The following is a 26,914-nucleotide window of genomic DNA, read 5'->3' as shown; positions in this document are numbered from 1 at the left end:
TTTATATGAAAGATATATCCCTTAATTTTCGGCAGAGTCTCTTAAAGTCTCTTAAAATTTTTCAATCAAAAATTTACAATCATCCTGCATATGAATGAAATAATTTTCAGAATCACATTACACATTTTATTTACAAATTAAAGATACGTACACAGAAAACGTACAATTATTTCATCCGGCCGTATATTTTCCTAAAATATTGTTAGCGTGTATTAAGTCATGAGGTTGATAAGATCACATTGTTAGCAAGTATAGTCGCGCGGCGTTGAAGCATCATCGTATAACATCATTTTATCGCGGGAACAAGTAGAGTGGCGCAAAATTAATAAACACCGCCTCGTGCATGGATATGCTTTGTTGCCTGTTCCGCATTGTGCTGCGTTGAACTTCCGCCTTTTGTGATAGGTCTGCCCGGTATCCCTGCGTCATTATCGAAAGTCTTTTAACTCTGCGAAGAACGATGTTCGAGAACGTCAAACGCAATAGCCCCGGCTGTCCTTGCAGCGAGTGTCGCCGTTTGAAAACGGTTTCGGCGCTCTCGCTGTAACTCTTTAAGCCCGCTTTATTAATGTGGCGACTTTACCGGGAACGACGATCCGGTATTGACGGCATTAAAAACGGGAGGGGGGGGGAAGAAAGAAGAACGCGGGCATCAAAGGACGAATTCAATTAGCAGCTCATAGAAAATGCCCGGCGTTTCGTTTTTATCGGTTCGATTCGTATCGGTCGGCAGCATACGGTTCGGTTTCGTTTACGATATCATCAAATATTAATGCCGCGGAAGTCCAAATACTTCAAAGAACCGCGCGTTCAAAGGTTGAGTCACGAAATATGCGAAGGCATGTCGGACGATCGACTTCCGAGATCCGTTTATTATTACGTGGGGGGAGGGGGAGGGGGGTAGAGGGTGGAAAAAGGAAAGACGTGCAAAGTTATCGCGATCAAAGCCTCTTTAAAACGTAACGGGATTCTACGATGTATATGAAAGCCGACAGAACGAGTCGGCCGGTGAGTATCGTATTTAATCGCGGGGTAGGAGAGGGCGGAAGGGTGAACATGAAACATACAAGAAAAATGCGTGCATGTAATACAAGTGATACACGATTATTGACGCTTCGTTTTTCGCGATGTAACGCGTTTTTTTCTCTCCTCCCTCCCACCCTCCCTCCCTCTCTTCGCGATCGAGTACTCTTTTGTATTCATTCGCTTGAGTAAATTCATAACAAGCTCCGTTTTGTTGCCGCCGTTGGAGCTACTCCGTAGCGCGGAGAGAGAGAGAGAGAGAGAGAGAGAGAGAGAGAGAGAGAGAGAGAGAGAGAATGTTCGCGAAATAAAAATAGGAAACATTTCACAGATAAAAAAGGGAAGAATAAAAAGGAAGAGGCGTGTTTCCGCGCTTTCTTCCGCGCTGACGGAGAGAGAAGCGGAAAAGTCGGTACGCCGAGATTAGATCGCGGGAGGAAGAGACCTTCCCCCCGGCCGAACAAAAAAGGGAGGTGTCAAAGGAGTCCGATGGCCGGATGAGGTTGGTTCACGAGGCGAGTCACGGCGGACGGAGGAAAAAGCAGTCGCTGCTATATCCGGTTTTTCAGATGGAAAGTTCAAAACCGAATACGAGTTACCTCTGTACGCCCGGTCCAGAGGAAAAGCCCGAGGAAGGCACGGCGGAGATCGCGTCAAGATCTTAAGTTACTTTCGAATGACTGGCTTGGGGCTCGTATCGAGGCTTGCTCTCGTCGATATTTGATCTTACCCGCGGTATGTTTAGGAAACGTTCTCTTTGATACCGCGCGCGTAGCCCGCCTGATAGAGATAAATCGCATAACGGCATGTAAGAAAAGTGGTGAATCCTTGAGGAGTATAAATATCATACGTTGGAGGGTGGAATATCATGCATCCCGAAGAAATTAAAGGGGGGGTGTTTTTATATTTGAATACAATTTTAAATTTGAATTTGAAAAACGGCCGCCGCTCCACGCCGCGGAAATTAAATTCCGCGTGGCGACCGCACGCATATGCATTTCGCGTCGTTGATCGATTAATCGCGCCCAACCGAACTCGTAACGAAATGTCATAACACCGACGCCGTTTAATTTACAGTTTGAGGGCTCATTGCCGAATGAACGGGGCGGCACGGCTGGTGCAAGGCGCGCGCGCGACACTAGAATGCGAAAATGAATGTCGAAAAAATCCCGAGAACGCGAGGCATTTCTCATTAACAGTTCATTACCCCCGAAACCAGGGTGCGATGATAAAACCGCGACTCGTAACGCCGCGGACGGCGTTGTATATCGCGAACGAACGCGACCGCATAGAATCGCGCGATTGCCGCTCATATTGTAACGTTTTGCTGACCGAGTATTTTGTTTTCTTCTCTACTTGTTATTTTAAACTTTGCAACTCCGGCTCACAGCTCCGTTCGATACGGGCCGAATAAAATTGTTTTCATTTATTCCTCGCCAAAAATATTTATTGTTTTGAAGGCGTATCTGTAATTCACATTGATGATCCTTCAGTTTTCAACATTTGACGTTAAAATCGCGAAATTATCCGTCGCGCACGTCACTACGTATAGAGGGGGTTTCTATCTCTATACTCTATAGCTCTATAGCACACCATTGATCGCGATTACATGCAAAGGCGGCCAGTTCATTTGGCGTGCGCCTCATAGCGAATTCATTCATATTCCGTCTTGCCGGCAAAGACGGCCTTAACCGAGACATTACTCCGCCGATCGGGGATGAGGCATCTCTGCATTTGAATTCAAACGGATTCACGAACGTGGGTGAAACGAATCGGGCACGCGAGATCTCGGGCTCGATAATGGTTTTCTTTGAGAATTAGCGGATCCGAGTCGGATCGTGTCTGGAAAGGAGTGATACTTTGAATAGCATTACGGCACGTCGACTCTTTTTTTTTATTTAAAGATTAACATCATTCGAATTATATATGTATTGCTAACGATTAAAAAGATTGTGATTGATGATGGCGATCTTGTTTCTTCTTTTTTTTTTTTTAAAGGATTCTGACATTTTTAATCGCATCGTTAGTCGTCTTTTCTATCGGGATGAGAAGGTACGTACGAAGAGAAGAACGAGCGCTTAGCGTCGTCTCAGGCGGAAATATACCGATGTATATACCAATATATTTTCTGTCTGTCGCGTCCGACTACCCATCCTATCTTGTTAATGAAGCCGTTCGAGCAACAGAAACGCCTTTCATCGCGGCTTTGATCTCGCGGAATATTTTCGAATAATATCGCCGGCGGTCGTCGTCTTTCCCCAACCAGGCAAGAAAATTCTATTCTTCGCCGAGTCGCTTTTCGCCGTCTTTGTGCAGTGCGTATCTGCATGTATGTGCACATTGAATACCATCTCGCAAAAATACGTGTACCGTGTAATTTAAAGGGAGTAAATAGCCGGGAATTCCGTCTTTCTGCAATTAGAATTATATTTTTGCAATTTTTGTTTATTAAGAAAATATCGAAGTAACTTCTTTCGATTATATTCGTCATCTTCTGAATATTTCACGAATATTATCCATACATATGATAGATCTGACAATAAAAAATTCAAAATACATTGAACTAAAATTGGCGAAACTCGTATCCGTTAAATCATAGATTATCGATTGCAAAATTGTCCTGTGCTATTTTGATTTGATTTTGTATATATAGAATAATTCGGTATCGCTTCTCGCATGTCCATTTATTTCACTTTGCGATTCATTATATCACAAAAGCGATCGGTATCTCCCAATCCTGGAGGGACGTGATTCTTCAATGTAAAATTATCCGTTGAAAACGATGATGACGGGTAACGAGGACGACGCTTGATCAAAGAGACGGAGGCAGAAAACACGCGTAACTACAGGATTGATAATGCGAAACGAGCTTCTAATTGTCAGTTAAATTGTTTCGAGTATCGTTGCGATATTCAAAAGCACCTTCCCAACGAGATTGTCGGAGCTGGAAAACGGAAAAAAAAAAGAAAAAAAGGAAAAAGCGAAACGCGAGCAACGGTTTATAAAACTATAGGCGAGCAAGTGCGGATCGAAAACCGCAGCGAAACGTTGTCGCGAGGCCGGATGGATCGCATAGATTTTTTTAAACGCGCAATCTCGGATTCACGTGGAAAGAGTCGACAAATGAAAATTAAAATTAAAGCGCCCGGCTTTGAGAATAATGATTTTTTTCCCCCCGCCGGAATGTGAAAACATCAAACGTCTGCCATTCGTATCGCGGGAGAAATTGCCTTGTGATAAAAAAGTTATAAGCCGCGATCGCCGCGGTAAATGTTACCCCCTGCCCCCTCCTCTCCCCTCCTGCCCAATAATTAATCTGCGACGCATCACGCGTGGCAAGGTCGGCGAGGATGTCTTTAAACAGAAATTATAGCATCGATGGCGTAGATAAGAAGAGGATTTCGCCGATTACGGCTTAGTCTTGAGACACGTATTACGTTAATCATTCCTGATAACAAGAGGCGCGTTCGGTAAACTTGCGAGAATTAATTATCGCGAGATAATGCGAGAAACGCGACCCGTCCGTTCTCATGTTTCCCCATCGTTTTCTTATCCAGTGAGTAGAGTCCCCGCTCTTTTTCTCATATTGTCATATCGGGCGCAACAATAATATACGGCGAGGCGAAGAAGAGGTAACGGAGGCGTAATATCTATAATGATATAAGTCGAGCCGAGCTAACGCAAGGATTTTGCGTAAAGACAAGGCGTTTATCGGCATTTCTCCGCAAGTAACGCTACCAAGAACGTATTTCCGAGCCATAGATATATCCTATTGCGGGACATCCTGTATAGAGGTAAAGGGGAATCGGACTACTTAGTGATCCAGATAGAATAGAACAGGATGGTTACGCCCGGGGTCTTTGAGCGCGAGCGCGGGTACTCGAATATCTAAATCGAGTCATCAAATATAGATCACGAACACGATACGTGAGAAAGCATTATCTATATGGTGATATTCCGGGCCCCACATATATAGCGGCATCGCTTACCTTACACCGAATACACGTATACTTGGCAACTTGTGCCCAGCCTGGAATATTTCAGAATCTTCTTCCCTTCAGACTACGGGAATAATCCCGTTTGCCTGCCGTATCCGATTTATCTTGTTCTTATTTTAGATTTGGTTATAAATATCGCGTTACAATTACGAAAAGCGGGGAAAAAGAGGTATCGATTTATTCGTGTTTTTAGGAACGATAAAATGCTCGCTTGCCATGAAAAACTTGGAGAGATGTAATTTTTTTCTCTTTTCTTACCGTATGCGTATGCGGAATAAATTTACGTTGAAATACGTTTAATATACCTAATGTAAGTTAATATATTTAATACACTTATGGGTCTGTAACTTTCGATATGTTTAATGTATACACGTAATATAAACATTATATCGATTTGCGTATCGCATATTGCATTTTCACGGCAGACCTATTTTGTTTGACCGATGCGATCCTAATCTACTGGCAGCATCGTTCGAATATTGTAATCACTGCATTTAAACGCGGTGCAATTATACACGACGTGACGTGACGCATATTTATGATATCATTAGTTGTGTATCATTACGCGGTGTGCATTCGACATTGGGTTCGCTCGCACAATGTTGCATTAAAAATAAGAGAAGCCACGTACACGTTTTATAGCGATAGCGATAGCGAGAGCGGTTTTCGGCAAGTGTTCGAAATAGCACGATCGAACGAGATTAGTGAGACATGCGAGAAAATGTGACCACTTGACGACACGTCAGATAGCGACGAGCAACGTGACAGAGCGAAATGAATCATCACACCTCGCTCGTAGAGGACAACCTTTCGTACGTGTAATCGCGCGAAGCGATTTCATGCCACCTAATCATAGTTTACGACGGGCATTTGAGCAAACAAGCCACGATACCGGGATGAATTTGTAGGTCGCCGATACTTGGATAGGGGCGAGCACTAGTGCCGAATAAACAACTACACCCGTGGCTTATTTGCATTCAATATGAGCTCCCGGATAAATCGATATTCCCAACCAAGTGGCCGTATCTCCCTCCAATAATTCCAACGAATGGCATTTCGATAATCCCGATCCGTGTGTAATTGACGTTTCAATTTTTCAACATTCCGACACCATGCTCGTTTCGCCGGTCGCATTCGCCGGCCGAAAACGGCAAATGCCATCGCATCGACGACGAACGCACATTCTCGCACACATTTATGGGTGAGGCACCCTCGCGTAGGAAGCATTCTCTTATCTTAAATTGAATATCCTCGAATTATTCTTTATCAGCAGTTTCAATTCAAATCGTTTATATAATAATTTTATTTTCATATGAAAGAAATCGTGTTTAAATAAATGTGTTAGTTATTAATGATCCTATTTGTGTCGTCAATTTAGAGAGGAAAATATCAGTGATTGATCTATCCGCGATTTCTGTTATTCGTTACGAAGATAATATCGATTCAGTGAGACAGTTAATTATTAAATTTGTAAAGTGACTAATTAGATCAAACTTCTTGTAATTATATATGTGTATGTATGTATATATATATATATATATATATATATATATATATATATATAAAATTTCTAATACTGTATGTAATGTGCAATTTGAATTTGGAGTTAAAATTAGGAAATCGTCTTATCTGATCATTTATGATTTTGGCGATTTTGGCTAATATGATACATTTATATAAAATCGATAAACGACTGAAAGATGAATGGATGTGGTTTGTTAAGATTCCTGATGAACGCGCCGAAAATGGTTAATAATTTGCGGTCGTGTGAATATTAGAAGGCTGCTGTGAATATGAGAGTCGTCGGGCACGTTCGAAGCTCTTCACGTGAGACGCCTGAGAAATGAATTAAGTTCCAAACTTTGCATACTCCGTGCTCTTCTACTGGTTATGCTCCTTTGTAACTTCCGTCCCATCCCCCTTCTCCCCTCCCCTCTTCTCTCTCTCTCTCTCTCTCTCTCTCTCTCTCTCTCTCACCTTAATTTTCTTCCGTTCTTGTTGAAACCCCTTTTTATCTTACTAGCATTGTCACTCTCTCTCTTTGCTTTCATATTTCTCTGATTCTCGCTTTTCCGTCCATTTGAGCTGAAAACCGAAGCTCGAAATCTTTCTCATTCTTCATCCAAATGTCCTTACGTCGGAAATATCCTAGTCAACGATGCCCTGCCGAATTGGAGCACTGTCCTTTCGCAGGCGCGGAACTCCAGAGTGGAGTGTCATCGTCCGTTTCGTGACGCGTTATTAAAATGGACATTGCGCTGCCAGGGAGGCCTGACGCGGAAATAGTTGGCTATGCGAGGAGTTGGACGACCATCGCGCGACTCTGTTCCACGTCTTTCACTTCGGCTTTTTGCCGAGTGACACAGAAATATACGCGCATGTCTAAGGATAGCCGACGAGAGATGAAACGAGTATCTTCGGACGGAATTTTATTCGAAGATTCCTCTGGAAAAATAAAGCGGATAGGGGAAAAATAATCGTTCCAAGTTGTTCACTTTATAAATACACATCATCTGCGTTCTATTCTCGTCTCTATTCTATCTTTATTTCACCTCGGCTTAACTTCTTTCGCGGTTATATTGTACCTCTTCAATATCCACTAATCGATACGCTACGCGTGAAAAATGAATGATTCCATGAGTTTTTATCATCGTTCGTGCCGCTCGTGTAGCATACAATGTATATGCGTGCGACCTCGAAATTATTATCTCCATTCGACTTTTTATTTCGCCCCCATCAGCCCTTTTGCCGAGGAGGTGTCCCTCGCTGCACGCCGCTGATGATCTACCCACGTTCCTTTCTCGCCGGGCCAATCCGTCGACGAGAGAAGGGAGAGATATAGCGAACCTTTGATTCGATCTCGATTACCAAAGGAGGTGGTGGAATAGGAGAAGGGGATGCCGCCGCGAGGAGAGCGCCGAGTGAATAACTAAAAACGTTTAACATAATATCTGATCCGGCGGAAGGAGCCCCCAGGCGCTCTTTTGCCGGAACCGTATCTTATTCCGAGCCCAAAGGCTGCCGGCGACAAATGCAATTTTTTTCAGTAGGGCGGGAATCAAATGAGGGATCCCGACCGCTATTGGTAACTACCCTCGCTTTTACTCCTATCTGTGCCATCCTCCTTTTCGCCCCTTCCGCCTTCCGTCTCTTTTCGATCTCGCTCCTCTCGATCGTTGTCAATTCTCTCACGCAATTTTTCTCATCGACGATTATTGCTCTCGTCTTCCTCGATGGATCCGCTTAAGATTTCGCCGGCGATTCTTTCAGCCCTCTTACTCTTTAGATTGGACGCGGAGGCGGTATCGCGTCGGTTATCTTTGCGATTCGCTCGCATCCAATTTTACGTCAACTATTTACACAGGAATTATTATTGTCTATTAATTATTTATCTATCATATTCCGTGCATAATTCGCGAAACGCAAATATTGATACGCGATATACACGAGCTTGTACAAACGCGTAACAAAGTGTAAATAGCTGGGGCCCAAGCTCTCCTGATTTTACAAATAAATGAGAGGCCGTTGATGCTTGTTCGCGCTCGCTCGCCCGTCGCTGATATTTTGTGCCGAATCAGCTGTCCAGGAAGCGCGTAGGATTTATTGCCTCTCGTGTGATTTAACGTCACCGAGCCGGGAACGTGAAAAAAAGAGAACGCGACGAGGGGGAGAAAGAGGGGAGAAATAGAGAAGGGAGAGAAAGAGAGAGACGACGAGAGTGATTTCTAGGTGGTAGGAAGAGTCGAACGAAACACCTTCCGTCATCGATATCACGATAGAATGGGCCTCGATTTTTCATGACAAACCCGCCTTGCTTTAAGATGCGTATCAGCGCGATACGGAGCGAAAATAATAAATATTCCCGGCGCGGGAGAAAGAGAGGCAGAAAGATAGAGACTATATAAAGGAACACAGAGAGACCGACCGAACACGAAAGGTAAAGTGGCAGTGTCGGGGGAGGAGGGGGAATCGGGAAAAGAAGATTTCGCCGGGAAGCCAATATCGCGTTCTTAAAATAAAAGGCGGAAGATTCCGCCTTTGGAAGTTTATTCAAGTGCAGTTTCTCCGTTGTACTTGCAAGCGTGTGCGCGCGCGCGCGCGCGCGTATTGGGCGCGCAATTCAGGACGACCTGTTTAACGCCGAAACGTCACGGACAAAGTCCGAAGGATTAACGGAACTGAAATCCCCGATGCAATGATAGCACCAACCCCTGCGTCGCTATACGTAACCATGAAACCTATGCAAATTGCCCTCCCAAACCCGCATTAACGGATTTAAAAGCGATATATGCTTCCACTCGGCCCACTTTCGACTTATGGTACAGCATCAAGAATTCGTCTCATGGAGATCCCACGATTCTCTCCGATGGCGATTCTCTCCCGAATGTTCTCGAAATGTCGTCTAGTGGCCCGCGATCCACATGACCGCGGCGTGGCAAATTAAAAATTAGAAATATACATTCTTTTTTTTTACACGGACAGGCGTTATTTCGTTGATAACTCGACGAGCCCCATCACGAGATGAAAAGCCAATATACGGTTTGTCCGGGCCACCATTCTCTTATTTCTCCCTCGGGTAAGAGTCGGTTTGCCCCGACACTTTTTCCGGGCTTGTTCCTCCTGCTCTGAGAGAGCGGGCTCTGGAGGGCATCTAGTGCTATTGAAAGCGAAGAAGGTTTATCGGTAGGACAATGCCGGGAAGGAATATAGGTAACAGCTCCTCTCATAGAGACGTCTTGAAGAACAATGTGTTTCGTGCGTTCCAGGAATTTCAGGAAACGAAAGTGCACGTGAGCATGCGATGGTGCGGAGAGATCGGGTGGTGGTATTAATGGAACGCTAGGGGTATCAAGATTTTCCAAAGTTGACGTCCGTTATGCTTAATTACACCGAGATATACACCGCCGTGCCTCGAGTTCCATTTCACTTAATGATATAGATGCACGAGACGGGCCGCGCTAATGTAGTTGCAGAATCCTAATTTGTGGAACTCTCTACGTCCCATAATGAAATAATATTACTTTGCACAGCGAAATAATTGAATATTATTTGTATTTAGAGAAATACGTCGCGATTTACTGATATTACTCGATTTACATACAATTTTAATTGTTGCAGCTGAGTAATATTGCAGCGATGTCGTAAACATCTCTCCAAATGTGTTAAATATTCACTGGCGTTGGGAGGAAGGGAGATAGGCGACAATATTCCGTATATTATTAACTCCTTATGACTCGCGCGAGAGTCCCGGCGTATTTGCGAGACGTACTCGATGAGACATATTTGATAACGCGGCAGTTTTACGCGAGCGAATACTTAGTCTTATTCATAAGGCCGAGATGTCGGAGTTCGATAACCGTTTGTGTATTTTAAGGCGTGGTTGTTCTAATTTGGAAGCACAATGACGTGCCCGAAATTCTGTTGACCTCACGGCATTCGGTGCAGAAATTGGATTATTCGTGTTTGGTGTAGACCCTTAACTGGCTTAACCACTTCATACTCCTTGTCGAACGTCGGTAGTTATTCCAAGACAAAGTGTTCGATGCAGATCACTCAGAATTCGCTAGAGGATCTCGTAATTTGATTAATTTCAGCTAACTCGCTTTTGCATTTCCAGTCACTATCGATGAGACAGCGCCGTTTCTATGAATTATATATATATACTCTCAGTCAATTTCGTAAGAATAACAATAGAACACGAGGAAGGGTCGTGTCCATCGTGGAAAGTATCAGTACTGACTCGTCAACTCGGGAAAGTTGTTCGGATGCACGGTATAAAAATGTCAAACGATCGTGCATCTGCGAGTCCGTTAAAAATATCGACGAGGATTAAAGTGAATCGCTGAAAGATTTTTAATGACTTTAAATTGACTCTAAACGCGTAATAAAGTTTTTCCTCGAAGCGATGATACCGCGTCGACGGAGATAAGGACCGCTCTCTCTTCTAGTCCTAAGAATTAACGGAAGAAAAGTATCATTATTATCGCGAAATGGACTTTTAAAAGTTGGCAACGGAACGCAGGCTTATTGTTCATTTTAATTAATTCCGCGGAATACACCTCTCTCGGATCGCTCCGACCGGCCGTCTAAAAATCGCGCGAATCCCCGGCGTTTAACGACGTGATAAAAAAAAATATTGTAAAAACATATTGGTACAACTCGGAATTTTATTTCGAAACGTTGCCATCTATCATGCAATTTGACGTAGTACAATCGATTCTCTATCGAGTTTTGGCCAGTGATATATCATTTTCAGCAGCATTAAAATAGCAACATCCGATATTTCGACGTACAACCGACGCTCGGGATTGTCGGGAAGATTCCATATACCACTCTCCGGGGCTTTTTCCCCGAAATTTTGCGCGGACGTAGCTTTAATGTGATATCGATTCACATCGTCGAACTCGTCATGGAACGTACGTACGAAACTGACGACGTCACGGGGCACGGGATGGGAAAGCAGCGCGCCCCGAGCAGCTGCAGGCTGTAAGAAGTTTGCGAATCCTTCCCACTGAGTTTAACCTCAATCACTTATGTAACGGAGTTACCGCTAGTATATCCAGACATATATATCCAGACAAACCCCTTTTCGTCCACATACGTTAGCCCGGGGTACATATTTGTCGGTATCTTCTTGGCCTCTTCGTTGTTCTAACAAGAAATGTCGGTATTGTCCTTTGCAGAGCATTTCGCCAACAAACAATCCGGCAACGCCACGTTTTCTCTTGAAAACTGAAATTAAGTTGGATGAGCATGATGTTTTTTTTTTGCGCGATATTTTTTAGAATTTAATAATAAGCCGGTAACCGCTTCTCTCTCTTTTGTGATTAAGCTTAAAGAGTTTTGCTAATAAATAGAGTTTGCCTATAATTATTTTTATATTCGTCGTTCGTATTGATTTTCACGAGCAAGGTCACTACATTTTATTTTTACATACTTTTCTGGCCTTTTTTTTATCGTTATTCTTAGCCTCCTGTTTTGTCAAAGGAGGTTTATATTTAACGATAAAGCTGAAAGACGGAAGGGTATCTGAGAAGAATCGTTTCAAAAAAAGCGAAATGGACAAAGTGTGACAATATTACTTTCTATGAATATACAAATAACGAGAAAGCGGGAGGGAAAGCAGCATTTGCTCCCTCTCGAGTTAATTAAGAAATTGCAAAAAAAGAAAAGTTAATTCTATCCACTTTAAAAAAGTTTCCCTTTTTCGATTTGACGCTTTTCATTACTTCCAAATTATCCATGTACAGACGAACACGAAGGCGTAGAAATCGCTCGCAAAAGAGTATCGTAATGAAGAGGCTTTATCGAATCCAATTATCGTCGAGAGTGCGTTCGTCGTGCGCTTTAACGAGCATCCGCCTCCTTGTGCCTGCGAATATATCGGCTCGTTGTAGGAAATATGAAAATGTATGTTCGTACCGGATGAGAGCATTACATACTTTATATTTACACCGACGTTCCGCATCGATCTCTTACGACGAAGAATCCATTCGTTCCGCCGTTCGTAACGTGCGTTTTATATATAAAGTTGTTTTAATCTCTCTCTCTCTCTCTCTCTCTCTCTCTCTCTCTCTCTCTCTCGTTCGCCTTCCAACGTGTACCTCGCATCGGGAGAAACGAAACTTCCGGCTCGTAATGGCGCATTCCACACGTTTTCAGTCCGCGCGCGCGATTTGACGCAATCGAAAATGCGATCAGCAATGACGCGATCGCGTCGCCGGGTGTTGAAATATCGCCCTCGCGTCCTTTTTTCGACGTTGTCGAGACAGTAATTACGTCGATGCATGGCCGACACGACACGACGACGCCTCGCGGACGACGGGGAACGATCGTAATGACGCAGTAAATGAATATTTCCGTGCCGTTGTGACAGAATAGAAAAATGGCAGCAGATACGGGGGAAAATTGTTAGTCGACGGTGTGCGGATGGACGTTAGTGGTGCAGCTCTACCTGCACGACCGCCTCCGTGGGGCGTATGTAAATTTAATTGCCGTTATTCCAATGGTGTTTTAGGGCGCGCATTCTTGCTTATCATATCCTGCGTCGCGACTAAGCAAACGTTGCATCGCAGTTCTCATTTGTTACTGTGAGAAATGCAATTTATCGCCGCCGTGTTATCGGTTCGGAATATAAGATAGATAAATGAGTTTCACGATACTGCATAATGTATTAATAGATTTTCCTATCAGATGTATTTAAATTCTGGGAGATTAATATTGTTACGGGAGGTCTACTCGAATCCGAAAAAAATTCCCGAGTTTTAAGGCAATTTGTTAAAAATTTCAGGAAAATGATACTATTTTTAAATGCATTTTACAAATAAATATATATTTTTTGCGCAAAGTGCTGAATATTTTTCGTTCATAAAAATTTATAAATCATAAAATTAAGAGTTACTCGAGCGTCGATAACTAAATTGAAAAATTTTATTTAAAGAAACTATGTAAAAACTCTGAAAAATTAATATTTTGTATCGAATAACATTTTTCAAACATTTTTTTCAAACATTTTCAAAAGCTACAAACAAAAAATTATATAATGCATAACCAGTACAAAATTCAACTTTTACAAAACTATTAAAATGAACATTCGTTTTCATTAAAATTGCTTCTAACACGAAATTGTTGTCCTCAATATGAATATTGGATCAGTCGTAAAATTAGTGTGCTCTGGATATTTAGAGTGAATGGTTCACTGTTGTTCGTTAACAATTTATTTTCGACTGTAATATAAAGACAAAAAATAGTTTGAAAAAAACCCCTAATTTTTAATCAAATTCCCTGAGATTTCTCTGATTTTCTCAAACAAATTTTCTGAAAATTCCATGTTTTCCAGATTTTTCTTTATAAACACTCTATTAAAAAAATAGAATTTGATTATATGGTTGAGTACGATAAATTCATTTATTAACTAAATACATCAAAGTCGACCGAGAGTTTGCACTGCGAAAAGGAAAATAACCGCTCGAAGAGGAAGTTTGAGAGTCGCAAATATTCGGAATTCTGACCATTTCTTTGACGTCTGATCGATCCTTCCTCAAAGAAGGATACCAACTTCGCGCGGAATCGTCCTTCGAGAATTCCATTCCGTTCAAGGTTTCCAAGACAAATCCAAGAGATGGTGAACGAACGAAGAAGCGAACGAAGAACGAGCGAACGAACGAAGCGGGGTTCCCCGTTGTAGGGAAGCCGTGGAGGGCGCGGCTTCCATTTGTTTCGTTTCCCGCGAACGCTCCATTAGCGAGAACATCGGCTATCGGATCGTGCAATTCTTTCGGTCGGAGTTTCAGTTTCCAAAAGCGGGGGAAAACTAATACCGAACAGTTTGCTCTAACAGTTTGGCGTCTATTTCGGCGCAAGTGCGATCGTTCGGTACACATAGATTGTTTCGACGATTAAAGCGGTGTCCACTTAGCGGTCACGTGTGATTTCCCCGGCTCTGTATGAGATATCGCTCGGTCCGAATTTACCTCCGGTAATTTCGCTGTTTCCCAATTAAAAGGTTGAATAGCACCTGATATAAATTTATCGAGCAAACGGAGGAGAAAATCTTGGAGTGAATTCCGGACGACCGACGACTGGCGCGCTCGCTTTGCAAACATTTTCCGCGACACTCGTGTATTTTATGGAGTTCTATTAAGCGTCCGGGCCCGGGATGTACAAATCTATTTTTCCGCTGTCCGGAATCCACCCTCTCGAGCGGAAAGCTAACTGGCTCTGGCGAAATACGTCCCTCGTACGTGCATTGTTGAACGGTGTCGCTTCCTCGGAGAGCATCCAAATTCGATGATTTACAACGCGAGGGAGGAGGAGGGAGGGGAGGAGGGGAAAAGGCGATGGAGACTCTTCCCTTCGGGTGTAAGAGGGTAAACGCTAATTAAATCGGAAGTAATTAACGAGGGCGTTTGACCGAGCGGGCGATTAAACGAGGGAGTTTACGTACTGCGCGCCGACACGGACGATTTCCGAGGAATCGTTCGTGGATTTACGACGATTTCAACTCTCGCAGACAGAAATTCGTGCGAGCTGCGGCAAACGCTCGCGACGAGCTCTCTTCTCCCCCGGAGTGAGCGTTTGTTCGTGCAAATATGCCCCGGTTGATGGGAATCTACCGATGATTAATCGACCGGCGAGAGCGGCCCCATCTAAACGCCGCGGCGTTTCCAGGAAAATAATCGCGCGACCTCCTTATTATTGTCAGATCGACCGCTCGATGAAAATGTTATTTACCGCTGCCGCAGATGATTACCTCTCGTGTCAGCGCCGGTGCCGTCTGGTGAAACGGCGATCTCGATAACCGATCTCTCACATCTCTCGCGATCCTAAGGAAATGTCGCCCGGCGTTGTTAATCCGCGAACGTATTCGCGCGCATTCATTTGTTTGGGCAAAAAATGGAGCAAAAACGAGGTAAATATCAAGGGGACACTCGCGAACGAGCGAGCATGAGATGCGTCTGTTACATTGTAACAGTAGTCGGGAAGTTGTTGCCAGGTGCGGATGGCAAGCGCTGTAAGCTAATAAGTTGTCGGTGTAATAATTCTCGGGAGTTGGTATTAAAACCGGCTTGTCTTGCTCGCGATAAATCCTTGTCTGTCGCGACTAATGTCGGGGAGTTTCTGAAAGGCAATCAACTGTATCAAGATCCTTCTACTTTCATAAAATTGGAGAAGACTTGCGTTACGCTTCGCGCTTATCTATTTGATGACCGGCAAGAAAACAGGAGAAATCCCGGAGCGCGAGGAATCGTGCGCTTTTACCGGCGAGCGCTGCCGGCGATTTACCGCCGCAAGAAAGGCAACCGCGGGGTGATGGTTAGGTATGAAAAAGTCTGAGTGAATTTGCGGGATATTTTTACCCATCGTGATCTTAACCAATCCTACTTAGCCTAAAAGACTTGCCGGGAAGATTTTCTCTAATTGTAACGAAACGTTAATAACGTTTCTTCCTTAGCCTTGCATTATTTAACTGCCGCCATTGCGCCGACGTGGCTCTCTCTCCAGGGGGTACTTTTCGTTTGATAAAAATTGCAACTGCGATCGATTAGAATGATTGACGAACCGTTTACGCTCTTCTCGTTCTCCTTTCTCCGACAGTCCCGTTCATTCGTGCCGAACGAACGACGGCGTCGCTCGATCTTGCTCCTCGCGCGCGCGCGCGCGCGCGAAATTTTCCACGGGAAATAACGAAGGTCGTCGTCTCACAGTGTGATGGTTAACGGAGCGAAAATTGGCACGAGCGACGTCGCGTACAGTTTGAGATTCTCTTAGGAAGATTGCCTTTTGCGACCGCCGCCGCCGCCGCCGCCGCCGCCACGTCGACTCTTCTCCTCGCGATGCTTGCGACGATATTATCGTCGTCACGATAAAAAAAACAGAGGATCACAGAGGCGTAATGAAAAAATATTGGCGGTTGCGGGGTACGGAATGATAAGACAGGGTGGAGAGTGAGAATGGAGCGAAAGCGCGAACAGAAAGCGGAGGGGAACACAGATTTAAATCGACCCCCGGGACGAGGGTGGGATAACACTCCTGCGGATAGTTGCTAACGACAATGATGACCAAGGGGATTTTTGGGAGAGAAACGCGGAACGAGGTGTGAGATAGGGTGGTGGGGGGGGAGGGGAGGGTAGAGAGAGTAGAGGAGGTCAGCATTCCTCCGGTATGAAGCGAGCTAGACTTAGTGCAGTATCCAGAGTTAGAAAAGCAAAAGCAATTAAGATAGTTACTTGGTTATGAGACAAAAAGACGAAGCGGAACGAAGGTAGGAAGGTAATTACCGTGGTAACGGCTTGCCTCGACCGTGTGACCGTATCTCGCGGAGCGTGGTAGCTTCTGGGGAAATTAGTGCTGCAAAAATTCATGCCCGCGGAAGATTTGCGTAAATTAATTTACGGCGTACCGAGCCGGTCTCGCCTGCCCCGGGAAAAAGAGGATAAAATTCAATTTTTAGGTCGGCCTCGCGACTCGGTCGCGGCTCGAGGAGCTGCGCTGATTGTTGCTTCCGCGGCCGACGTGCGTCGGCTGACGATCGCTAAACAATGCATTTGACGCGTCATGAAATGAAAATTCTCCGACGACGAGCTGCGCATTATACGTCTGAATTACTGAATTACCGTTATGTTAGCTCCTCGTTAAAAAAAAAAATGGTGGATTATTTATTTTTTATTAAATTCATTACGGGGCGCCGCTACGTAATTCGTTGTATTATTTAAAAGTGACGCTGCTGCTAAACAGCGCGCTATTAAACCGCTGTTGTATTATCCCTACCTACATTTACACGGAGCGAGTTTACGTTTAGTTCACGCTTTCTTTCTGAACCCCGCTGGAGACTGCTAAACAGAATTCGAGATAATGGGTAGGGTCCTTCCAGGACGTCAGCGAAAGAGATAGCTGCTTGAAAGCCTCCTATTTCGCCGACATGGAGACGCGCATTAAGTTCTCTCTCGTAATATTCCTATAGCATTAAAGCAAATTTCAAGGCCCATGCGGGATTCAAGATACCGTTTGCCTCCACTAATCCCCTCAGGGAAGTATAACGAATATCACTTTGTAAGGAATAATTAACGAGAGCGCGCTTGAGAATCGGATAAAATAATTGGCCAGCAGTTTGTAGTCGGCGAACGTAAATATTCGCGCGTTTTCCCGGAGTCTGTCACAATCGAGACATTACAGCGGGATTTGTGCCCTAATTAACATTAATTCTTTCTGTGATTTAGCGACCTAATGGCGAGAGCCATTCAACGCGCGACGGGGTTCGCCGTGAAATTCGAAAAATTACCACGTCACGTGTGGCTCGGCTCTCCCTCACCCCCCCGGGAGGAGAGAGATTTATGGTTTTTCGTAAGCATGGCGGGGGGGCGGGAATCGGTATGGAAACTTTTTACGACGTACTTTTGACGAAGTTCGAGAAGTAACGAGGCGCGTCCGCGTCGTTGCCGCTGCGACTGCTACGGGCTGCCGTTGCCGCAGTTGTTGGAAAACTCTCGCGTGTGCGAAGCTTCTTCTCCCGAAGATACGGGGAGAAAATCGCGTGTGAAATCTCATTTCTACGATGAGAGACGAACGCGCGAGTCGAACGCGCGCGATCGAGGACGAGCGCGATATATTTTTCCGTCGCGGAACAGCGGCGACGGCGACGCGGCGGCACGAACGTTATCCACCGTCGAAAAACTTTTTACATTATGTTAACTTGCGCGCGCGAAATGGACCCCTAGGACTAAGCAGCACACGCGCTCCGGGAGGGGTGGTTCCGAAGTTCGGAGGAGAACACGTCGCGCGTGCCTCCCGATCGTACAACGATCCTCGGAGAGAGATCCTCCCGACTTCTCCTCTCGTTCTCGCCGCGTCGTTAAATTATATCGATTACAATTCGAAGTTCGGTGCGGAATGCAACGCACGCGTAACGCACCAAATGCGAGATTCTTCCTACGATCGTTATTATTTTACTGCGCGGCTCTCGCGATCTATGGAATACCGTCTATAAATACGGCTGAGCTCGAACGAGCGCGAATTGCGTCGACGACGAAGATTAGTTATTAGCTCGTGAAAGTTTACGACGTTAATATTCCGAATTCGCGTGGATCGCGCGCGACGAAATGGCGTGCGGAATTATGCGAACCGAAGAACACGAGGAGGTAACATTCTCTCTCTCTCTCTCTCTCTCTCTCTCTCTCTCTCTCTCTCTCTTTCTCTCGATATTACATTCGCGAATTTGGCTTGCGCGACCGAGAGGCACGGGGGAGAGGTCCCTCGCCTTTATTCGCGAATTTCTTTCGCTCTCTCTTTCTCTCTCTCTCTCTTTTTTTTTTGCGCGCGCACATTATACAGGAACCGTCGTACGCCAAAACGCGCGCGGCTGCGGTTTTATTTTCTTGGGCAATCTGCCGTGTCGATTTTACGAGCGTCCTGCGGCCGCGAATACCTCGTCGCGAGTACAAATGACGGTAATTCTCGTTGACCGAGCCGTGCGCGCGCGCCCGCACGTTATCGTTATCGCAGTTGCGTTTATGGCGTTTCTTTTCTGTTCCCGTCACTTTTTGTTTGCCCTGCCTATCGGAACGATCGACGCCGTTAACAGTTCCAGATTACTTTTCCCGCCCGTACTCTCTCGCCGCGTCGCGCGACGGCATTCGTTTCAACCCGCATTTCCGCATTAACCCTTCACCTCCCTCCGCGTGCACGCGCGCGCCTTTTTTTTTTATTCACAAAAGCGCGCATTCCGTCGAGAGCTAATCGGTAGCTAACAGGTTTCGCAACATATTCCTTGTGGTTCCGCGGATTGGCGATGAAACGTAATGACGTTTTAAGCGCAAGAAACGAGTGTACATAGTCCGTAGTTTTTAGATGTATATGGGAAGGGCTTTGAGAAGCGATGTTTTAAAATTCCGTTGAGATATCTTCCGACACGAAACATTTCCCAGTCGACTCATTTCGTGAGTAACTTTGATGTTACGTTTGAAGAAATTTAGTTTTAAAACCAGATCGATATCATACATATACACTGGATATATTTTAAAATTTTTGATCTGACGATCATCCGCACTCATAACTTCAAAAGAAAAAAAAAGATATTCTATAAATTATTCTTTATATATATATAGGGTGTCCCAAAATTCACAATTCAAAATATTATACCAAGTTCTCGAAAAAGCAGCAGTTTTTGAAATATAAAAGTTGTAAGCTAGTCAATCTTAATATCTTAAAAACTGCTGTTTTAAATAAAAATTTACATGAACTTTTTACTTAATTTTTCGAAAATTTTCTTGCTATAATAGTTGGAGTCGTGAATTTTGGGTCATCCTCTATATTTGAAATACCTATATGAACCGCAAAATTCGTGATCGATATGTTGAACTTAAAAATATATTAGACGACTCGAGATAATATTTGATAATTCATAAATAACCGCATTATTTAATTCAATTATTTAGTATCCTATTTCAAGACAGAATGAGTTATGATGGTTTTATTGATTAATGAACTAAAATGGAAGTCTTTGGCACATTTTATAAGAGCGCTTTATTGATTATGAATGTCATTACCATGGAAAAATCTCATTTATTCTGACGTAACGTATATGAAAATTAATATATCATTCTATCCGTGGTGTTGATACAAAATGGCTAGATTTAAATAATTTGGCCAATCAGGCCATCAATCAAGTAACTTTAAAAGTGTTATTCATGAAAACACCATCAACGTCCCTATTTATAACTCAAAAAATAAAAAAAATAAATAAATAAAAATAGAAAAGAAATAAATAAAGAAAAACGTGAAAAAAATCTCGCTGTAAACACTCCGCTGTGAAAGAGAGCTATAACTATTAAAAAAAAAAAGAAAAAAAGAAAAAACTGAGATGTATTTCGCGTAATAAATTTTAAAAGGACATGAAAGAAAAGAGAGAACGTGTGGAATAGCTGAACGGGAATGAAAGAGAATTTACCGCGAGAATGTTCGTGGATCGAGGAGGAAATATTGTTTCGCTACAAATTCGTTATCGAGTTTGCAAAGGTGGACACGTTGCTTAGTCGCTCGTCCAATGACGTGGTTCAAAGGGCGAGCCGTGATTTATGCCGATCGTAAGAGAAAGAGACCGCCGCTCGGCTAAAGGAGCGCCACTCTTGGCAAGGTTCGAACTTGCACTTTATGCACGTATGAATACGTACGCGTGATCCGAATACTGTTTTCGCTACGCGAGATCCGCGCAGCGAAAGCTTTCCGAGGGCTTTCCGGAGATTGCGGAGGGAATCCCTTCGTGAATTACCTCGCGATGACCTACCGCATCGTGATGTCCGGCGCGGTTTCGCCACGTACGATCGACGCGGGGCTTCAGCGCCGCGATACAGAGAGGAGCCGCATATCCACATACATGTCTGTAGTGCTTACGAAATCACGCGCGAATTCTCTCCCGGTCGGTTGTCCGTTCGTGCATGGATTTTCATAGATTTTCCGAGCGACGATGTACCACGAGCCGGAGAGAGAGAAAGAGAGAGAGAGAGAGAGAGAGAGAGACAGCGAAATGTGAGTGCGCGCATGTATCGAGGGTACGCCCCCCCCCGTTGGAGAAAAAAAATTGAACTCGTTAGAAAGAAAATTGGATGTCCAGGTATTCAGAAATCCGCGTACGCAATATATGGCGTAACCGTGAGCTTATTTGCGCGTAAGCTAGGACCGTATACTTTGCGTTGCAAATTACGACCCGGCGCGGTCACGTGAAATTGTTGACGTCGCGATATTGACCAGTATCAACTCGTATTAATAAGTATGATCTAAACCATTCAGCGGGAAATGATCGAAGACTGGCAGATCACGCAATTAAAAGATATCGAGATTTGCTCTAAAATGATTGAGAATGGAGCACGAAGGCCTGAAGCAGACTAGACGCAATCAATAGCACCCGTCCCGCGGCGTTCGGAATTCTTTTACATCCATTCTTACGAGGGATCGGGAGTGACGCGTTGTAAAGTCGAGGAACGGCCGGTCATTCTTGGATTTTATTCGCTCTACGCTGAAACTGTCCTGACGCAGGTGAATCCCCTAATCGATAATCCGCGAGTAAGTCCGTCGCGGATTCCGCGCGTCATACTCCGATCCCTCGATTCTTGTCTCTGGCGATCACGTTTGTTTTTATCGCGCCGATAACACTCGCCACGTACGACGCCACGTAACGAAAGCGTCCATGTTCGCAGATACCATGAATTCGTTGGTGGACGAGATGGTCGTAGAAGCGGGGAAGAACGTCACGCTGGGCTGTCCGGGGGTGACGGAGGATTCGCTGGTGTTGATGCTCGAGTGGCGGGCAAACGGGATGCGGCTGCTCGAGTATAAGAGCAGAAGCACGACTGTTGTGCGGCGAACAGAACAGAACAGAATGTCCTTGTCGTTGAAAAATTATTCGCTGCAGCTGCACCCCGTCACCGCCGCCGACAGCGGTATGTACGAGTGTCTCGTGAACAACCGGAATACGCCGGAAGCGGTGATCAAGCTCATCGTGCGAGGTAAGTGGCGGAATGTTCTTAATCGCCTTCCCTCTGTCCTTCTCTTTTCGTGTGATATGTACTTTCCGTGGGAACAAGTCCAGTCCAGGATAATATAGAAACCGGGGACTGGCGCTCATTAATAAGTTCCTTTAATTCGATTCGAACTCGTACCGCATTATACATGTATGCGTGCCGAATCCAACAATGGATCGATACGTTCCTTTCTGTTTTTCAATTATTATTTTATTGACGTCCGATAAAAAAGTTTTTTTATATTTATGAGAGCAAGCTCAAATTAAATAGTGAATGGGAATAAATATTGCGGTCGATCTCGAAAGAGAAAACTATTGGTAACATTTTCGCTTCTGACAATCTATGAAATTTAAATCTGTTATATTTTTAATTCGAATGTCAAAATTAAAAACTTGTTTCTGTTTTGGATATTTTGAACCGTTTGATATTTTGCGTTAATAAGATTCATCTGGGCTGATTTACGCTTTTAGCTTCATTACTTGGAAATATTTTGGTTAAACTTTAAATCATATTTATTACTTCTGGACTTCTTTGGGATATCATTAATCATTTACAAGACGTAAATCCGAAAACGTTAATTAACATTTCTATTATTTTAAACACTAAATTGGATGTTGTAATATTTCCTATGAGATATTTTGATAATTGATAAAATCAATTTTATTATAAATAACCATCTAATCTTATTTCTCGCAACTCCAGCGAAAATAATGTACAGTTATCGATATTTCCTATTGTATATGATCGGACGAGATATAAAAGTTCAAATGCGATTCCTCTGTTCTTAGAGTTAAAAAAAAGGAAGAGACTTACTTGTCCTACTTATATTGCCTTTAGCCGTTAGCTATATATATGAAAAGAATTTTCCGATACACGAAGATTTCTTGCAGCTTGACAATTTTATTTCCTCAAATCGAAATAAAAGACAAATATTAATTTGACCGCGACTACTCTTTTACATTTATGCAAAATATAATTTTAACAATTCTTAAAGGACTTACAAAGAAAATGAAGATACTTTGATAAAAAATTCGAATAATAATTAAAATGAGGATTAATCGCAATATTTTTGGTTACACAAATATTGATGCGTAAATATTGACGTCAATATATATGGATTACCTTCGTAATGGTTCAAATATAATATTTCAAATATTTCAAAATCGCTTTGGATTCGTCTCAAAGACAAAATTGAATTTTCTCTTGGGTTATAACAAATCTTTTTAGGATGCTCATATATAATCCCGCTGATGGGCTTTTTAAATCTAATTTATTTATTTATGGGATATCCCTCTTCTAATCGAAACGGCATAATTCATCGTAAAAAATCCGGGTTTATTTAGTTAATGATTGCGGTATTACCGGGGATCGTTTTCGATTTTGTTGATATTTTCGCAGGACAGGAGTTGAAATATCCGCGACTCCATTCATCGTGGTTACGATTTGCGTTCAATGAACTAGTTCACTGCTAAACTTGGCGAGTTTACGCGAAGTTTGCCGTGAACTTTGAAAGGCAGACCGGTCCGCGGGTGGCAACGCCACCCTTCTTAACAACCCCGTCGTCGCTCGTTGAACTCCTAATGCTTTATTTTAAAACCGAGTCGCACACCCTTCCGCCCCCCCTCCCTCCGCCGGGCCCTCCGCCATCTCCTCCGCGCGGAGTGTTTGCTTTAAGTATTTACGCCTGATTTGAATTCGTCACGTGCAACCCACCGCGTCAAAAGCAAACTTTTCCCTAGCATCCTATAGACGATGACGGGCGGAATCATGAGAGTACGCGCGGCATAACTTCAGCGGCATAAGTTTGGCCGCCGAACTTCACCGCAAAAAACGAAGAAAACGAAACGGGCTCCTATCGTCGGGTTATGCCGCGGTGATTTGCATTCAATGCACGATCCGTTACTCAATTTGACTAAAAAGTTTCGCCCGAGGCCGCTAAAACAACGTGAAATTACGCCGACCGGGCGGACATTCGCATAACTCGGCGCGAAAAGTGAACTTTATCGCGACGCGACGCGACACGATGCGGTCTCGGAAGAATCAATGTACCGCTCACGATCAGAAACCTCGCGAATTTACATTTCTCATTTTGTGTACTCGATACTAGGCGACATATTCATATCATCATATCTTATAACATCTATGTTGCGCGCGCGCGCGCGCGCGTGTGTGTGTGTGTGTGTGTGTGTGTGTGTATACATAATGATGTATATGTACATTATGCCGTACGTGCTTCTAGTTGAAACTCTGAGCACGTAACACTTCGGTGGTAACCAATATTCACATTACGTCAACCATTAAAATGAACATTTTTCAAATCTCTACAATAGGAGCGTATACGCACATATCTCTCGAATACATTCTACTTGCGAGATTGATTCTCATGCTTCCCTCATTTCTGATTCTCGCATTGAAAAATTTCGCATTGAATTACGCGCGCGAAAACGAGCGAATGGTCAAAAATAAATTTCGTATTTCACACTCGCTGCTGTTGACCTAGCAAAAACTTCGTATCTCGCATCGTGAAATAACAAAACGGACAAGAGCTTTTTATAAATGTTTCAATACTTCACGATGGAAATGCGCACCGGTGAAGGATAAAGAGAAAATACGTGTATTTTCTTAATTGATAGCAATTTTTTGTAATTACGAAATATAGCCAAATTTCATATATCGCATGTTTGTGGTCAAGTCAATTCACTGCATAGTCATCGAGTTATCGTCTCGTTAAGTCAGCAGGCTCGCCGATTTGTTTTGATGAACGAGCATCAGTGAGAGAGTTGGCAGATACGTGTGCCACTCTTCGAAACGATATCGCGAGCGGTACAAAGGACCCAAAGGGAACGCCCGGAACGAGCTTCGAATTATCGTCTCTCGAAGCTTCATCGGGATGAGTGGTGGTAGCAGGGACGGTGTTGGTTGACTGCAGCTATGAATAAGCGCGAGTCGTTTAACAGCGTGACGTTTTTTCGGCTCGCGGCAAAACAGTTTCATTCATATGCATGACGGGATACGCGGTTCGGCGTGAAAGAGAATGAGATGAGCAGAACGCGCGCGCGAGAGAAAGAGCGAGAAGGAGAAAAGAGCGAGGGGGGAGAGAGAGAGGGGGAGAAAGAGGAGAACCTTCACGGAATCTCGGTAGCGGCTAACGAGTCACGATTATTCCTTCCACTTCGCTTAACGAGCAGATGCAGATGCAAAGCCTTCGCGTTACTCGCCGTTACCGACTTCGGCATTGATCATTCATTGCTTTTACGTCCCTGTGAGGAGTTTTCCTTTAACGATGTATCTGGGACACAATGGAAAAAGTTTGATCTTAATAAAAAAAGGGCGCGTGCGCGCGCGTTCTGTGTGTGTGTGTGTGTGTGTGTGGGGGGGGGAAGGGGGGTGTTCGACGTTAATAAAATGCAGTGTGTTACGAGACATCCTCGTTCCGGAGATACACGTAGGACGAGAAACGGCAAGGCGATATTCTTATGCATCACGTGTAGATGACGAGACGAGCCGAGTCGAATCGAGGGGGTTGGAGAAGAGAGTCGAGGAGAGGGTAGTAGTAGTAGTAGTAGCTTGACTAGATGATCCGAGAATCGAGTTCGAAATAGATAGAGGCGAAGAGGGAATGTGCTCTTGATGGAACAAATAAAATTGTTCTCCTATGGGATTACCGTGCCGCATGCACGGTCGCATCTGTGTTGTCGTCGGGATCCGCGAGTTTTCCCCGCCCCCTTTGCCCACTCTGTCCTCATCCATGCGGTCTTCCTTCTTCCTTGCCATCTTCGCTCCGTTTCCCATCGGTTGATTTTCATACGAGTTATCGAGTCGTTGGTCGTAACGCAAAAGGCAAAAGCGTCACCGACAGTTATTCCCTCGAACGGCTACTAAGCCGCGAATGCTGTTTTTCATTCGGGTGTCTCATTTAAGACGGGCGACAACGACGGGAAGGAATGGCGAGCGCTCGGCAAATGGCCTCGTTCGATTTTATTTGATGTCGGAACGAAGGGATCTCCTCGCCGCCAGCAGCCAACTTGTAGGACAGTCGATTCCATTTACAATGTGCATCCAGTGGTAAAACGTAGATACTAATGCCCCCCCCCCCCCCGCGCGCAGATGTACGCGCGACCGATTCTTAAACATGTTGGGAAATGTGTCTCGTAGTAATCGAGATCGATTTTCCATATTCGAGCGTCGGGTCGTCCGCGCGACGCGACGCGAGGACGCGGCCCAAATCGCGTAATTCGCGGAAACTCGTGAGATTGTTCAGAGATAAGGAAGATTGATACTGCACTCGCGTTTATCTGTCGTCACGTCAAAAATTTCGATTTGGGAAAATCGGCCTTGGAAATATTTCCATTGCTATCCTCGGATTTTTTCCGCGTGTCATCGCGCGTTTCTCGTATTTCGCGAATTTACACGGTACCCCAAAAATCCGCGATATGTCCGTAGTATGGAGTATCGCAGCGTTTTTTTTTTTTTCCACGATATGCGGAATATCCCGGGCTTTGCAGTTCGTAATACGATTTGTAATGTGTACGAGAGAAGGGGCGGGGGAGGGCCGCGATAAATCTCTAATAAAATATTTCAAAGGTATCATACACACACACACACACACACACACACACACACACACACACACACACACACACACACACACACACACACACACATATACTTCCGAGATTAAGGGTGTTAGTTTTGTTTCACGCTGGAAGATGGGGATCAAAGTCTTCCGGTGGGCGGCACCGAGATTTATTTTACATCGCGAGTACACTGATCGTCCGGGTGAAACTTCTGTGAAACATTCTTATTGGTACGATGAAGTGAGTTTCTCTCTCACGGACTTCTCTCCAAGAGGGAGAACATACTACCGCTCTTCACTAA

The 26,914-nt window shown here is 44.2% G+C and overlaps 1 protein-coding gene across 7 annotated transcripts in view; it reads left to right on the top strand.

Moving 5' to 3' along the window:
- The window catches only part of LOC105422933 (putative receptor-type tyrosine-protein phosphatase mosPTP-1), a 271,425-nt gene that overhangs the window by 75,800 nt on the left and 168,711 nt on the right, over positions 1–26,914 (top strand). For all 7 annotated transcript variants that reach the window (XM_089075386.1, XM_089075375.1, XM_089075395.1 and 4 more), the window contains one exon: positions 21,713–22,021. In XM_089075386.1, coding sequence (XP_088931512.1) covers positions 21,718–22,021 — 304 coding nt within the window. In that variant the 5' untranslated portion in view covers positions 21,713–21,717. The remainder of the gene's footprint in view (positions 1–21,712; positions 22,022–26,914) is intronic.

Source organism: Pogonomyrmex barbatus, unplaced genomic scaffold (assembly GCF_055798465.1).
Source record: "Pogonomyrmex barbatus isolate J1 unplaced genomic scaffold, ASM5579846v1 scaffold1, whole genome shotgun sequence".
Taxonomy (NCBI): Eukaryota; Metazoa; Arthropoda; class Insecta; order Hymenoptera; family Formicidae; genus Pogonomyrmex; species Pogonomyrmex barbatus.
This window is presented reverse-complemented; position numbering and strand designations above follow the sequence as displayed.